Source organism: Erpetoichthys calabaricus, chromosome 2 (assembly GCF_900747795.2).
Source record: "Erpetoichthys calabaricus chromosome 2, fErpCal1.3, whole genome shotgun sequence".
In the NCBI taxonomy this organism is placed as follows: domain Eukaryota; kingdom Metazoa; phylum Chordata; class Cladistia; order Polypteriformes; family Polypteridae; genus Erpetoichthys; species Erpetoichthys calabaricus.
This window is the reverse complement of record NC_041395.2, coordinates 309117584-309134280: the sequence shown is the minus strand read 5'-3', so window position 1 is coordinate 309134280 and position 16697 is coordinate 309117584. Positions and strand designations below refer to the sequence as shown.

Sequence of the window (16697 nt, the reverse complement as noted above, 5' to 3'; positions counted from 1 at the left end):
AGCAGAAACTGGTCAAAAATATCATATGCTGTATATTGTTTTATAACCAGAGTGAGTATAAACCTGCAAAGTGAATCCCACCCAAGGCATTTTCCTGTTTCATACATGAGAAGACAATTATCCAGCAGTGAGAGTTAGCTACAATCCATCTGGAAGACAATTTCATACATAAATTATATACAAAAAAATCCACATGAATGACATTAAGGCTTTATTGTGGAATCCCAAGCTTGGTATACTCAGGATACAATATATACATAATTTCATATATACACTACATGAGTATGCATCTTGCCACAGTTCACTCCGCACCCTTGACTGAGTCATATACAGTATGTGGCACAAAAAATGCAACTAAAAGTGGGATTAAAAATTCCAGATGCCTCAGAGTCTGTTCTGTTCTCTCTTCATTACGTGACCGAAAGGGTGTGGTGCCAGACACACATTCAGAAGGAAGACTCCATGTTTCCAGGAGTCAAGCCAGCTCAAGATGGTCACAAAATACTCACAAGAATGGCCCTTTTTGATCACATGACTGCAGAAAGTATAAAGTAGGACTGGAAGGAGGCAACAGCAGATCATCTGTGGATGTAACATGAAATAGAACTCTGACTGAAAGACATCTAAAGACATTATAGTAGCAGAAGAGAAGAGAGTCTACCCTCACTGCTAACTGGGGACAGACGTTTAAAATATCTGCAAGGCAAGTGCGTCATGGAGATATTATCACTCCATTATAGCATCTAAAAGATTAAAAAGATACAAGAACAATCACATCCAGCATGTCTAGATTTAAATCTGTATTGCTCAGTCTTATAGATAGATAGATAGATAGATAGATAGATAGATAGATAGATAGATAGATAGATAGATAGATAGATAGATAGATAGATAGATAGATAGATAGATAGATACTTTATTAATCCACAAGGGGAAATTCACATACTCCATCAGCAGCATACCGATAAAAACAATATTAATTAAAGAGTGATAAAAATGCAGTTGAAGTTAAAAAATGCAAGGTGGAGAGTGCGAGGCAGGTATAACAGACAATAACTTCGTATAATGTTAATGTTTACCCCCCCCCCGGGGTGGAATTGAAGAGTCGCATAGTTTGGGGGAGGAACGATCTCCTCAGTCTGTCAGTGGAGCAGGACAGTGACAGCAGTCTGTTGCTGAAGCTGCTCCTCTGTCTGGAGATCATACTGTTTAGTGGATGCAGTGGATTCTCCATGATTGACAGGAGCCTGCTCAGCGCCCGTTGCTCCACTACAGATGTCAAACTGTTCAGCTCCATGCCTACAATAGAGCCTGCCTTCCTCACCAGTTTGTCCAGGCGTGAGGTGTTCCTCTTCTTTATGCTGCCTCCCCAGCACACCACCGCGTAGAAGAGGGCACTCGCCACAACCGTTTGATAGAACATCTGCAGCATCTTATTGCAGATGTTGAAAGACAGAAGCCTTCTAAGGAAGTATAGTCAGCACTGTCCTCTCTTGCACAGAGCAGTATTGTATTTTAGTTTGCAGAGTATCCCCTAATGGCCATCATACAAAAAACATCTGTGTCAGCTTATTCTTTACAGCAATGTTACTGATCTGCAAATCTCTTGGAGTACATCATGAAACAAGTGTTTCATATTTGTTGTCTGCAATTTAGTGCTCACTGTGACACAGTGCTGGCCCTGCTCTATGCTTCCACCTTACTTCTGGGAGCCTCTTGAACTCAACACCATTGGTAATGTAACTGGATGAACTGGCAGACAACTCAAACTGAGCAAGGAGATGGTGCAAAAAGTGAATAAGTGCTTTTATTAAAAAGAATCAAACTAAAACAAATAGTGTCCAAAGTGCAGTGCTTCAAAAATGTTTCAATAAATAATCCATAAAACAGGGTGAATATACATGGTGGGTGAAATAATCAAAATAAATAAATCCAATGAAAACAAGGTTAAAATCAACAGGCTGGAAAAAGTCCCTTGTTAAAAACCTGGTACCTTCATCCTTCTACTTGGCGACTCCCCCACTTCTCCCATCGGGCTTTGCAACATGGGAGTTGTCCTACCTGCAGCTGCAGCTGAGCTTCTCTTGCTGGTCCAGTAGCCTTCCATCCCCTGGCACTGTAAAGCTTCCACCGGAACAAGACTCGGGTTTCCCAGCGACCACGGCACTCACGCTGGGGCTCACTCTCCCAAGCCTCCCTTACTCCTGCTGCCTTCCATGGCAAGCCAACCACCTTCTGGGACACTCCAGCTCCTGAGATTGCTCAGCTGGAGCGACCGCTTCATACTGCCCCCACCGAGTGTCAGCCTAGCACTTGGAAACAGAATCACAGGTGGCACACAAGAGTTTGATGTTCTGGTCTACAAGCATAATGTGTGATGAAGATTTACGAGAAATAGCTGAAGAAAACATGTCTGCTTTGAACCAGCTCTTTCGGATGTGGATGAAGGTGGCCAACTTTTATTTACAAAATAAGAGCAAACAAACAAATAAATTCACACTTGTATATTTTACTATATTATTATTTACAACCAGAAAAAGTCTAACAATGAGATAATTGTGGATATGTTCCCTGCCATTATGACAAAGAAGACCATGATTGCCAGAGCTCCTGATTTATTGTCGTTCATGAATACATCAAAAAATACACGGTGGTACTGTTTAATATGAAAAGCGTCACATAAAATAAAGATGGTTTAATAGATGGCAAGATCAAAGGTGAACAAAGTAGTAATGTCCTAAACTAATATCACCAATTCTAACAACTCATGTAATAGCCGTTACATTTCAATTTCCAGCATTCTTAACAGTCTTTTGAGTACAAACTTTATTTACTCTTTTCCATGGTGATATCATAAGCTTTAAAATTTGTGATTATCAAAACGTTGCTTTTAGTGTTATTAATTCTCTCTCAGGGATTTCCAGAAGTATATACAGTACAGTATATTTTTACAGTCCTTGTGCAATAATGAAACAAGCCCACACTTCTTTGATGAACAGGATTTTCATTTACTCATACTGGCCTCATACAATGGTGTATTTTGAGCGACTGCCTTCCCCGCAACAATGCTGCTCTGTGCTTTTAGGTAAACCATCCCCACTGGACACAGAGGCTTTTGCCCTGCTCAGACGCTGAGCGATCTTAGTGACATCCAGCTCAGGCTTGCATCGGTACCAGGTTTTAAGCAACTGGTTCACCTGTTCACGGGTAGTAATGCCATGCAGGGGGTCTTCATCATCATCAGGCTTAGACAGTAAGCCCTCCTGCATCTCACTGTGAATAGTTTCAAAGAACTGGATGACACACTTGCGGGCAAAGTCCCGGGCATGTATGCAGCATGTCTCATCAAAGATCTTCTGCTCAATGTCCACATAGTTGCTCCAGTAGCGTGTCTGCAGGAAGGCAGCCTGATTAAAGCATGGTTTAAAGGAGCGAGCTAGGGCAGCCAACACTATCAAAAATAAAAGAATTCCCCATCCGAGAGCCTGCAGAACAAAACAAGAAGGCAGACAATGATCACAAATGCATTAACCTATAGGTGTATAGAAGATTACAGTCATTTTGATGAGAACTGGCCATTCATGTATTCATCTAGACTCCCAAAAATAACACTGAGTCGAATTTGAAGATCCACAAAGTCTTACACTTTGCTGCACTACTTGGTAATTTACTCCATTTGTCTATGGTTGTTTGTAACAATAAAACTTAAAACAATGCAATATTTGTGCAAAATTTACCCTTAACAAAATTCCAACTGTCTCTCTCTGTTCTTGTTACACATAATGTTCTCATCCATTTCTGGCACCACTTTTTCCAGTACAAGGATTGTATGGCCAGGCAAAGTTTGAACTCCATCATCACATTTGCTGATGACACCACTATCATAGAAAGTTCATCAACAATAATGAGACACCTTACAGAGAAGAGGTATACCTGCTGACTCAGTGGTACCAGGACAACAATCTCACCCTTACCTCTATGCAAAACCAAGGAGCTGGTCATAGACTTCAGGATACAGAAGGCCAACCACACTGCCATCTACATTGAAGAGGATGTTTTCAGAGGGTAAGCAGCTTTAAATTTCTTGGAGTGACCACAAATGACAAACTGAATTGAGCAGAGCACATTTTGTCTCTTCTGAAAAAGTCTCCCCAGTGTCTCTACTTCCTCAGGCGTCGGAGAGCAGCTCACGTCCTGGTACTGTACCTGCTTGGTTTATGAAAATAAAGCACTGCAGGGAACGGTGAAGGCAGCATAGAATATAACAGGCACCCAGCTGGCTTCTATTTACGACATACTGTAGAGAACACCTGCTGCCTTAGGCATAGCAAACTGTAAAATTAAAGATCTTGGCCATCCTGCACAGCCTTCTCACTCTTACCTTTTGGCAAACAGTACAGGACTATTGGGACTCACACCAGTAGATTCTGGGACAGTTTCTACCCACACGTCATAAAGGTTTCAGATCAGTCAATTACAACAACATTCTGTATATACTCACTGAGAAACACCAGAATGGGGAAAAATGTGATATAAGTGACTATTTTGTCTTGGTAGAGTAATATATTGCTCTACTTTCCCCTATTGTATTATTAATATGTAGCCTCTGTCAGAATGCCTCAGATATCACAGACTTACCACTGTTTATAAGGTATTATAGTATACTAGCCAACCCGCAGCGTAGCATACGCTGCATAATTATGTATTGATGGGTGAACACTTCCTGAACGACACAGTTTTCCAAATGGGGGTGGGTTTGTGGATACGACTGTGAGTAAATGAAAAGATGGACCTCTGGAGAGAGCAACATACAATTGTCCGTGACTGAAAGCGAGATCGCCTGTGACGATAGAGGCCACGCTGGTGAAAGTTACTTCGTCGGTAGGGATAAGTTTCAGCACTTGTTCATTAAGGTGTAGCAAGTCTTCATTGTTGACGCTTAATATAGCTTGCGTACTGAGTTGTTCCGGAGTCGCAGCTGAGAAACACTTTTTTAATGTCTTTTAAGCACAGGGAAAAAAATGAACATGTGAAACATCCGTAATATAATAAGGCACCAAGAAAAGTAACATTGCAATAATGCTATCTACGACCCGATCGCTGTAAACGGAAGTGAAAACAAAATCGAGCCCAGTGCATTCTTTAACTGCTTTGTAGCGCAGCGGTAGTGTTGCTGCTTTGCAGTAAGGAGACTGTGGAAGATTTTGGGTTCGTTTCCCGGTTCCTCCCTGTGTGGATAATGCTTTGAATACTGAAAACACCGGTATATCAATATAATGAAGTATTATTATTCTTATGCGTCCAGCGCTCTCTCTCTCGCGCGCGCGCCTGTATGTGTGTGTGTGTGTGTGTGTGTGTCGCTCGCTCGCTCGCACGTGTTCCTGCAGGCATACGCCGCATAATCATTTATTGATGGCTGAACAGTTCCGGAAAGACACAGTTGTCCAAAAGTGTTGGTTTTGAGGATACAACAGTAAGTGGATGAAAAGATGGAACTCTGGGAGAGCAACATACAACTGTCCATGACTGAAAACTGGTTTTGGCAGATACATGCATATCTTTTTGAAAGTTTGGCCCTGTGCCATATTAATTGTCATCGCAAAGGCCAATCTAACAGGAAATTGTCTTCACGTAAAAATAAAAGGCAAATTATCCGCGACAAACAAACTGTTTTACAAGCTGCATACCAACCTGCGGCGTAGTGTATGCCACATAATCACGCCGCTTTTTTTCATGTTTTTTAAGCAGAGGGAAAAAAATGAACATTTGCAAAATCCATAACGCTGCTTTCAGTAAGTACAATGCACACGCGTTTAATTTGTCAGCCACTTTTTGCCAGCCATCTTTTCTGGTTTGGGCTGCTTTTGCAGTGTTACCGCTTGTGCATATTAAATCTTGAAATCCTTTGAGTAAGTAACTAATTAACTAACTAACACCCACCCACACACACACACACAGCTTGTGTGAAAAAAACGCGCCCGTACTTTCATCATTTTGTTGCAGCCTATCAAAGACTTGCTGATCATGTTTTCTAGACTCAATATACATTGGCTTTTCACTCAGTGCGGGGGCGCGCATTCATCTCGGGGACGTAATCAGTGCGAGCGTATGACCCGCACTTACTGGGAATTCCTTGTTCGTGGGGAACAATTGCAAGCCCCAGTTTCCAGCATGCATGGGGTTCAACGGCTCACCCACGCCTCTCTGCGCTGGGTAGACACACGTTGATCCATTCAGTGTAGCGCGCATGCAGTTACCTGATGCAGGAATCTGTATAACACTGAAAGAAGTGTTGTTTCCATGAAATACATTTGAAGTGGTGGCAATGGAAGGCAAATGAACAGTCAACGTGGCTCACAGCTGGATTGACGCCGTGTTTTGTGTCACTCGACCTGGACAACTCTACAGCCCCGCCTGGAAGTGCAATCAACAACAGGTGATCAAGCACCTGGAGCACTTCTGGGTGGGCTATAAAAAGGACCGGCAACCACCACTCAGGGCCAGAATCGGGAGGAAGAGGACGAGGTTGCCTGGGAGGAGTGGTGGTGCCAGAAGAAGGGTTGTGATTTGTGGTTGTTACTGTGCTTGGGACTGTGTTGTGGCTGGAGGGTTCAAGGGGAACACATGCCCTCCAGCTGAAGAAAAATAAAGTCTTCTTGTGTTTTTACACGTGCTTCTGTGTAAGTCTGTGCTGGGTCAGGCGCAAATAGCACCTTTTATCACAATATACTGTATATATATTCCATCCATTATCCATATATATTGTCATGCACACGCGCATGGAGAGCAGTTTAAGGACCCGACACGCACCACAACAAATTGTGCCAGGGGAGAACGGCAGCATACTAACCTCTCTCTCTCTATTCCTTCAGAAGAAAAGAATGTGGATCCGTCACCGTAATGCTGCCCGGACGATCCAAAGAGCCGCAGCACTTCCGGGTTCCTTTCATCCCTCTGGTCCCTCTATGATGACATCACCCATCCATCCAGCACCACGGTTTTCCCAGCATTCCACCGTTTAATTTCTGGTCCATCCCTATAAGATGTCCGTCTACCTCTCCTTATATGTCTTTTTGAGTGGTTGAAACTACTGATGAAAACCTTTGTTACAGTATATGGGACAGGGTCCCAAACCTTTATATGTGTTTCTTTGTGTTCTTTCTTCACAATATATATATATATATATATATATATATATATATATATATATATATATATATATATATATATATATATATATATATATATATATTAATTAGAGGGCGGCACGGTGGCGCAGTGGGTAGCGCTGCTGCCTCGCAGTTGGGAGACCTGGGGACCTGGGTTTGCTTCCCGGGTCCTCCCTGCGTGGAGTTTGCATGTTCTCCCCGTGTCTGCGTGGGTTTCCTCCGGGCGCTCTGGTTTCCTCCCACAGTCCAAAGACATGCAGGTTAGGTGGATTGGTGATTCTAAATTGGCCCTAGTGTGTGGGTGTGTTTGTGTGTGTCCTGCGGTGGGTTGGCACCCTGCCTGGGATTGGTTCCTGCCTTGTGCCCTGTATTGGCTGGGATTGGCTCCAGCAGACCCCCGTGACCCTGTGTTCAGATTCAGCAGGTTGGAAAATGGATGGATGAATATATATATATATATATATATATATATATATATTGTGACAGATAGGGGGCGCTATCATCCCCTTGAACCCTCAGACAACACGTTCTGACACCACGTAAAAGTCCAATATTATTATTTATTATAATATCAATGTGCACAAAGCACCTACACTCCACAATACTCAATAATCAATAACACAATACACTAATCAATAAACAAATCTTCCACTCCCAGCAGCTCAGTCACCCTTCCTCCCAACTCGACTCACTGCTGGGATCTCCCACAGTCCTTTTAAACTCCTTGACCCGGAAGTGCTTCTGTCCCTCAGTCCACGTGACTTCCTAGCACTTCCGGGTCAGATCAAAACTCTTCTTTTCTTCAGCCCAGAAGTACATCATTTCTTCCGCTCTGGGAAGTACTTCCGGGCTATACAGAAAGTACCACTCCCTATTCTTCCCTGCAGTGTCCCCTGGCGGCCCTCACGGTATCCAGCAGGGCTGTGAATTAAAACTCCAAGGTCCATGATGCACTGCTGGAATTCAGGGCACCTCCATGTTGCAGGGAGGGCTCCATCTGGCGGCTTGGGGGTATTGGCTGGGATAAACTGCCGACCATATATATATATATATATATTATATATATATATATATATATATATATAATATATATATATATATATATATATATATATATATATATATATATATATATATATATATAAATAAATATGGTTGAAAATAGTTTTACTGTCAAATAATGCAAAAAGTACGTGACACATGTTTCGCCATAATTCTGGGCTCATCAGGCGTACACACTCACTGCATCCCCTCTCGGGAATCGAACCTCGGCGCTACAGTCGAAGCCCCTAACGTTGCGCCACGGTGTGTGTGGTTCATTCATTTGACAGCATGTAGATCAGGGTAATTACATTCATGGCACTCGTAGTCTGATGATCTGCTTCTCGCAACTGAGAGGGCACCGTGGCGGATGTTAGCCGACTTGCTGATCAACCACAAATGTTACCTGGTAGGTAACCACCCATGCAATCAGATTGTGATTCAGATTACAAGTGCCATGAATATATAAATATATATATACTAGTTGATTACCCAGTGGCTTCGCTCACTGAGTGCAAGGGAAAAAAATAAAATGTAGTCTATAAGTTATTAAACAGTAAAACATTAACATTTTAAGAAGTAAAGATACGTACATTGAGCACTACTGGAGTGGTTTCAGGTAAACTACATTTTAAAGGCGGTACAACACATCAGGTAAGTATTACTAACAGCAGCTAAAATGTATTTGGATCATCTGTCGGTAGTAGATCCGTTTTGAAAGGCAGTACACGACTGCTGTTGTATATAAATTACATTTTCTATGTGATCGCCCAAATTTCTGTCTGACAACCTTGCACTATGTACCTGTGATTTAAGAGAAAAATAATTCTGATAAATGTGAACACTGCCCTTCCATGCTTAACGGGCAGAAGGTCCAAACAATTCGCAAGTCCAACACTTTACATGAAGAGGTCTGTACATCTTATTAGATGTAAATTCTCCATCTTCTTAAAATAATTGATCACAACAGCAACCTTGAATGTTGCGGGGTTTAAGTGACCCAAACTCACCTTAAGGGACAAACAGAGTCCTGCTTCCATGGCGCCGATTACACTCATTCGCAAAGATTTCCACTTTCCCAGTAGCCGACGGGGCACTTGAAGTGTCACAAACAGTGTGAGAAGAGAGGAAGCTGCCCGACCCATTGTTTACAGCTCGGCGCAGTTAAAAAGTAGAAAGAGGCAAAGCTGTTTTCCTCATCTCTTCTACTATCAAGTACTGCCAAGCCAACTAAAAAAAAGTTGCAATGTGGCAGTTTCTGCGACAGTCACATGGACGAATAAATAAAACTTCTCTGCGTTTTTGTGTTTACTTCTTTTTAATATCAGTAAAATAACTCTCACACAAATAATAACAATTCATAAAGACGATATAAAAATGGCGTCCACAAACGAAGTGATTAGTTCCTGTATTATAAAATGTTCTGTGGTCATACGTAATTTCCATATCGTGTGGTCACCCATAATTTCTGTTTCAAATGCGAAAACAATTTTATATATACAGTATATATATATATATATATATATATATATATATATATATATAGGGTGGCACGGTGGCGCAGTGGGTAGTGCTGCTGCCTCGCAGTAAGGAGACCTGGGTTCGCTTCCCGGGTCCTCCCTGCGTGGAGTTTGCATGTTCTCCCCGTGTCTGCGTGGGTTTCCTCCGGGCGCTCCGGTTTCCTCCCACAGTCCAAAGACATGCAGGTTAGGTGGATTGGCGATTCTAAATTGGCCCTAGTGTGTGCTTGGTGTGTGGGTGTGCCCTGCGGTGGGCTGGCGCCCTGCCCAGGGTTTGTTTCCTGCCTTGCGCCCTGTGTTGGCTGGGATTGGCTACAGCAGACCCCCGTGACCCTGTAGTTAGGATATAGCGGGTTGGATAATGGATGGATGGATATATATATATATATATATATAAATATATATATATATATATATATATATATATATATATATAATATATATATATATTCCATCTATTATATATACATATATAATAGTTTTGCTACCCGTCTAAGAAGGGTTGAAATCTGAGTAATCAACAGTGTCAATGCTTGTAATGTATTTTGCAATGCATGTAGTAATAAAATGCTTTGAATTTGTCATTCCAACAGATGATGCATCACAAACATTTGTTGTAGAGCATTTTATTACTACAAATGCTTATGATGCACCATCTGTTGGAACGGCAGAGATATAGCAACTAGGCAGACTCACAGACCCTTGTGTTTTTATTAAGGTGGATAAGCTGATTTCTATCTAGACTATTGCCATACACACACTCATTCACAAATGGACAAATTTCTGTCACTATTGACTCTGACAACATGAATCTGGACTGTGGAAGGAAACTCTTGCTAAATATGGAGACAACAGGCAAACTTCAAACACTTTAACCTGAAGTGAACAGAAAATAAAGAATCTAGAAGTAGTAATGTTACTTTTTGCTATATCATGTTGCTGCAATTGCCAGAAAATGAATGTAAAATTAGAACCAGGCCTGAAATGATAGGGCCATTCATTTGTTCAAAGATTCCCACCGTCTAATTTCACTTGTCACACTTGAGCACAATTTGATTGTCATTTGATTCCTACCTTTTGCAGGAGACTGTGGTTTCTCGCAACCCTGTAGTGTTTACAGAGGATTAGGAACAGTGATGGGAATTGATATGTGAAAAGGCCAAATAAATAGACATATCAAAAAGGTGAAGCTGTCAAGACAGACTGAATTATTTTGTCTATTTACATGTGCAGGTACCTCCTGCTCTTGCCATAAAGTGTGCCTTCTTGATGTTTTCCTCTTCAAAGACTAGATAATATAGGTTACACATTTTGCTGCCCTGGCTCCTTACCGTGGCTCTGAAAAGATTTTGAGCTTATGATGATAACAGACACCCACCATTTTGGTAGGCCACACTATGACAAATTAACACCCCATAACATATTAATAAAACAAAAAAACCCACAGACAGCAAAACTGACTCACCTGAGACCAGCAGCGCAGATAGCGGGCAACTGCTTTTCTAGAAGTGCTGTTGCGGAAAATTTCATCTTCCTTGCAAGGAACCTTTGCTAGCACTCGACTTATATCCAAGCCTGTGTCATTTGGGAACCCCACAAATCTGCTTGAGTCTACGCTGATGCTAAAGGCGCAGATGAAACACTTTCCATCTAACAGAGTCACAATTATCCAAACCAGAGGTGCAAGCAAGGCTCTTTGGAGCATGGAAAAAAACATGTATCTGCAAAAAACAGCAAAGTATAGTCAGTATGTGGTGGCCATTTCAAAGCATATACCCAAGAATTCAGTATTCCGCATAAAAGCAAGTATTATAATGAGCTGGTCAATGAATGTAAGATTGTAAGTAAAGCTACAGATACACAACTGCTGGCTGAATGATAAAAGCTCTTCATTTAATTAAACATGCAAATACATAAATAACAGCCAGAAGCTGAGCACAGTTTTCCCATGAAAGTTGCTATGGATTGACATTAAGGTTACTTGATACAAAAATGGGCTGTCATACCGTCACTCTTCTGTTTAAATGGCTGAATACTGGCAAGTTGATGGTTGCGTACTGGTGTGTACGGACACCTCACACTCTGTTCTTGGGGATGTCTCCGCTCAGTCGCACAATTGTGCAAAACTTTCAATGCATTACAAGGACCCCAACAAAAAACAATAAAAAATGAGAGTGCTGGCAATTATTTGAAGCCACACTCCTAAAAATAATGTTTTTTTAATAGCACTTGATGGTTCTTTACTGGTTCCTTGTAGATCCATAGTTTGACAAAGCACCATTTAATTCTGGGAAGAGTCCTTTGCATATAAAATTGGTTCTTTGTGCTTTGAAAAAAACATGAAATCTTTAATGTATGGTAGGCTGCCTAGCAGGAAATGAACAGATTAAGAAAACCTGAACTTAGTCTGTGCTATTGTATGCAGCAAGAGTCCTTTTAAAATCATGACCCATTGGTGTTTCACAAATATGTATGTTACCATCTAATCTTTATTGTATAGCACCTGTTATACATCTAAATGAAGTTTTTTTCTGAAACCTTCATGTGAATGGGTCTTTTGGGAACCTAAAATGGTTCATCTATAGCATCGTTCTGAAGAACTATTTTGGCACTTTAATTTTTGGGAGTGTACTTAAATTAATCCAAACTGTGCAACCTGTCATAACTTGCACACCATCAATAGGGCAATAAACAAACATACTGTATCTAAAATAACATAACATTCTCAAACTTGCCTAATTTAATTCAGGTTCACAGAATGCAAAAGCCAATTTTTGTTGCATCAAACACAAACCAGGAACCAGGGTCCCGGTCCATTGCTGGGTCCAATTCACACACACACAAACTGGGACAGTTTACAGTTTATAATTACTTATTAACCTAGTATGTAGCAAAATATCTTCTCCAAAGAACAGGACTATTACCCAGAGGATAGGATGTCAGTCCCATGAAGAAAGACCCACAAAAACACAGACAGGAATGAAATCAGTGAATGTTATGCATCCACCTATAATGTGGCAAGAGAAAACAAGTTAGAAAATGTATGGATGACATAACATTAAGGAATATTCAGCGACATGAACTGTTTTGAATGTTGAAGCACTGTTGTTATTTTATTTGTGATTAAGCACAGAGATACTGTCCTGCCTAGAAATAACTAGATGGTAGGTGGGAATGTAGGAGAGTAGAAGATGAAATGTGCTCATAAAACCAAGCCAAAATTCTAAACTAGAGATCCATCTTATCTTTCACTGAAGCAGAAGAGAAACCAAAATTTGTCATCAACAGTTGAAGCCCAAGATCAGTACTCAAAGTCAAATAAAGCAAGCACTCTCCCGTTTTCAAGTTTAATCAAAAATCTCCGCTGGCCTGGAACTACATTGCACCAAACTTTACACTGTTGCACAAATGAGTCACAATTCACGACCCCCAAGACCACCTATATAGATATATAGATATAGATATACAGTATATTTACACAGTTCTGATAGAATAGGCACCAGCTTCCTGCAACCTAGAACTGCAAAAGAAAATGGATGGATGAATGACACACTGACACAGTGTACTGTATAGACTGCTTTTAAACACCTAACAATTATCCACCCAGTCTTACAGATACTAAAGTTAAATCCCGTCCATATTTTTATTTTGAATTTTGCTCACACTCAAGTGGGAAAAAGTCGTTTTGTTATGAAACAGGGACAATCCACAAATATCTTAGCTAGTAACCCATATAAGGCTGTGACATCTCATACCTGACAACTGCAGCGTTCTTGTGCCTTCGGCCAGCAGGTCTCGTCCACTCCTCCAACATCATGACCGTGTGTTTGTTGATGATGACTCCACAGAGAAAGAGCACCACGGGCGGGATGAACATGACCCCCATGCCATAGAGTACGTTGTACCACGGCATACAGGGACAATTAAAATCAAAACTGCTGTAGATTTTAACGCTGGCCAGCGCAAGCATGGCACATATGCCATTCATTACAGACTCAGAGTTAGACTGGAAGTACTGAAAAATCATTCGGAAGCGATCCATTTTTGTCTGATTGGAATGTTTCGTCCAAACTTATTTAGAATAGAATTAATTATAACTGATAAAGTTCCTCTAAGATTAATCAAATAAAGGTTTGTAAATAAATTATCCTTTATTTACATGTAATATATAAATTGAAATAAATTATGCATAACAATAGTAAATATCACTGCGTTTAAAATGTTCTAACCATTAGTTTGATAGATGAATGGACGGACGGTTTAAACACATTAAAAACCTGAGAAATTGTTCGGTAGTAGAAAGCGAATCCCTCTTTTTGCAGGTGTTAGGCGTCGGCTTTGGGGGAAGCTGTCCTGCACCAGAGGCTCCTCCCATCGAGCGCAGGTATCTGGCAGACCCCACCTCGTTCGCATCACAGAGGGCATTGCCATTCTGTAAAACTAATTACAGTACACACATCGCACGTCTGGAATAAAGGGGACATTGTCTGGGTTTAAATTTCGACGAAAATTGTAAAGGTGGGATCTTATCAATTTCTTAGAGTTACCATTCAATACAACAATTCTGACTGGTGTTATTTTAATTGGCACCTTCCACGGTGTGCGCTCTCGCACGGAGCTTTACAGATAGAATATCTGAATTGCGATTCAGTTTAACTTGTAAGCGAAGTACCACACGGAAAATTTCAGAGTGTATAAAAAAACAAGCTACTAAACACGTGGAATTGTCTCCACAAATAAATTCATCAGCCGATAAAACAATGCAATTTTGGTTTAAATAGCCCAATGCTGCGGTGTTAGGCTAGGGGGGCCGCAATTAGTGCGAATAATGAATGGACGGATAGTCCAATCTAAAGACGCTGCGGTTTCTCAGCTTGTAAGGATTGTTAAAAGGATTCCCTGGCCCTCTGGAGCACGATCCTTTAACAATTATTGGTCAATATGAGACATTACTTCATTTAAAAACTGAGTTTGGCATTTAGAAATGTAAACAGGGATTTTTTAAAATGTGGGGGCAGAAAGTGAACAGAAATGAACACAAGAACATTGTTATAACTGTAGCACTGCCAGTGGCGACCCAGTGGATTCAGTCCTTCCTTCGACAAATCAGCTGTCCTCGGCAACCACTCCCAGCACCTTGCAACTCTGTGAAACAGCGGAGTAAAAGTCAAGCTGCCGGTTACAAGGAAACAGCAACAGTGGGTCTTGAGCGCAGGAGTGTTGTGTGCTGCACTGCCAGCTGGTGCAGCAATATGGGGGGATATTACGGACAAAATTTAGTAATGTATTATGAACTGTGACAATAAATAACTAAACATAATGAAATGTGTTTATAAATAACGAAATATCTCCTGATATGTTTCTTGATGATCATTTCTTAATGGATTTACTTGTTTATGTATTTCAGTGACGTCTCACGCATCATCACATACACCTTTAAATGAAAACTGTCATTTTCACCCGTCAAAGTTGAGTGGGTGTGCGCTAGCGAGTACTGATGTTTGATTGATGAATCAGCACTGAAACGCATGATCAAAGTTGTGATTGTGCGAATCGGTAAGAAAGGTGCAAAAATGTAGAACAAAATAAAAGAATGAACTACTATTTAAATAAAGAAGCTCTGAATTCATCATCCTCTCAGCAGTCTGCATCAGAAGTGTCTGTTGTAAAAGTGGCTCTAGATGGCCGAAGATTTATGCAGCCTTTACCGACGTTTCACTAATTAAGACCCTGTACTCGAGAGAATCCTCCCTCAGAACTTTTTTTAATGTGTATTTTATCTTCCGTATTATTAATTTGCTGTGTAGGTGTTCCTCACTTATTACCAGTGACGTGTGGTGAGGTTCATGGCTGGGAAGGCACTGACTCCTTCAGAGTGAGATTTAAAAATATATGAACCCAAAAGAGTAACATTCACCATTAATTTGGTAGTATGCACATTGACTACTGGTTATGTTTCATATCTCGTCAGCATTCTTTACACACACATGGGTAAGGTACATATTTGGCTAAGAAACAACGTTACATTTATAGCGGGGAGAAAGCGTGTTTGCTCTGCTCCCTCAGTGTGTTCTAAATTTGCTGTTGCAATTCCACAATTCATCGTCATTCAATACAAATGAAAGTATTGAGTGATTTAAAAAACAAACGGATTTTAATTTTGACCTTAATTGAAATATTTAGTTGTTTTTAAAAGCTTTTAATTCTAATGCTTTAATCAATTTTAGTACATACTGTTCAACAAAAGTAAAACAAGAAAGAATATTTTATTTAAGGTCACAATTTAGTTTTTAAATATTGGATTGATCCCATTTTTTGTAAAACTGAAACCCGTTTATGGTCTTACCTTTACTTGTAAATAAATTTGTACCTTTACACTTAAAGTCCATGCCCCTATCCTTCTCCCGAAAATCTCCGTCACTTTCTTGTAAAAGCCCTCCTTATTTTCCTTCCATTTTGGCAGTCAGTTGGGACAAAAAAGTAAAATAAACGAACTGCTGCAGTGCACTTGACATTCTGATATCGCTAACTTGGCGCCTCTGCGTAGAACATCAGCAGCAAGCACCTGTTGGGCTCGCATGCGCCCCCTGCGGTGCGGCTCGGTACTGTCTGCTTCACCTTGTGCCTTTTCTCTGCAGTTTTATGTCCGATTAGCAAAACTAAATATGTCATACATATTCATTACAGATATTAGCCAGACTGTGGAAAGTCAGGGTGTATAATAAACGTGTCTGCAAACCTTTTATTGGTGACATACAGAGAGACAGCAACAGCCACGCGCCAATTGCATGCATCAACCCAGTGTGTGAGGGATAGTGCAGTCCCAGATGAGGTGTGGCTCGTCGCTGCCGCACCTCGCATTTCTTCCTTGTAATTGAACAGGAAATGCGCAAATTCGGCGATTTTGACTACAAAAATGATCAAAACTATTGGAATCATACAGAAAACAAATTTATAGCACAGACCA

The 16697-nt window shown here is 40.8% G+C and overlaps 2 protein-coding genes across 2 annotated transcripts in view; both read right to left on the bottom strand.

Moving 5' to 3' along the window:
• The window catches only part of atp5md (ATP synthase membrane subunit k), a 550207-nt gene that overhangs the window by 335181 nt on the left and 198329 nt on the right, over positions 1 to 16697 (bottom strand). The gene's annotated exons all lie outside the window — the stretch shown is intronic.
• Positions 2525 to 14440, bottom strand: calhm3 (calcium homeostasis modulator 3). The gene is made up of 3 exons (XM_028793016.2): positions 13486 to 14440; positions 11196 to 11451; positions 2525 to 3485 (listed from the first exon to the last, which is right to left on the bottom strand). Exons 1-3 carry the CDS (start codon positions 13770 to 13772, stop codon positions 3024 to 3026), a joined length of 1005 nt encoding a protein of 334 aa, XP_028648849.1. The 5' UTR covers positions 13773 to 14440; the 3' UTR covers positions 2525 to 3023.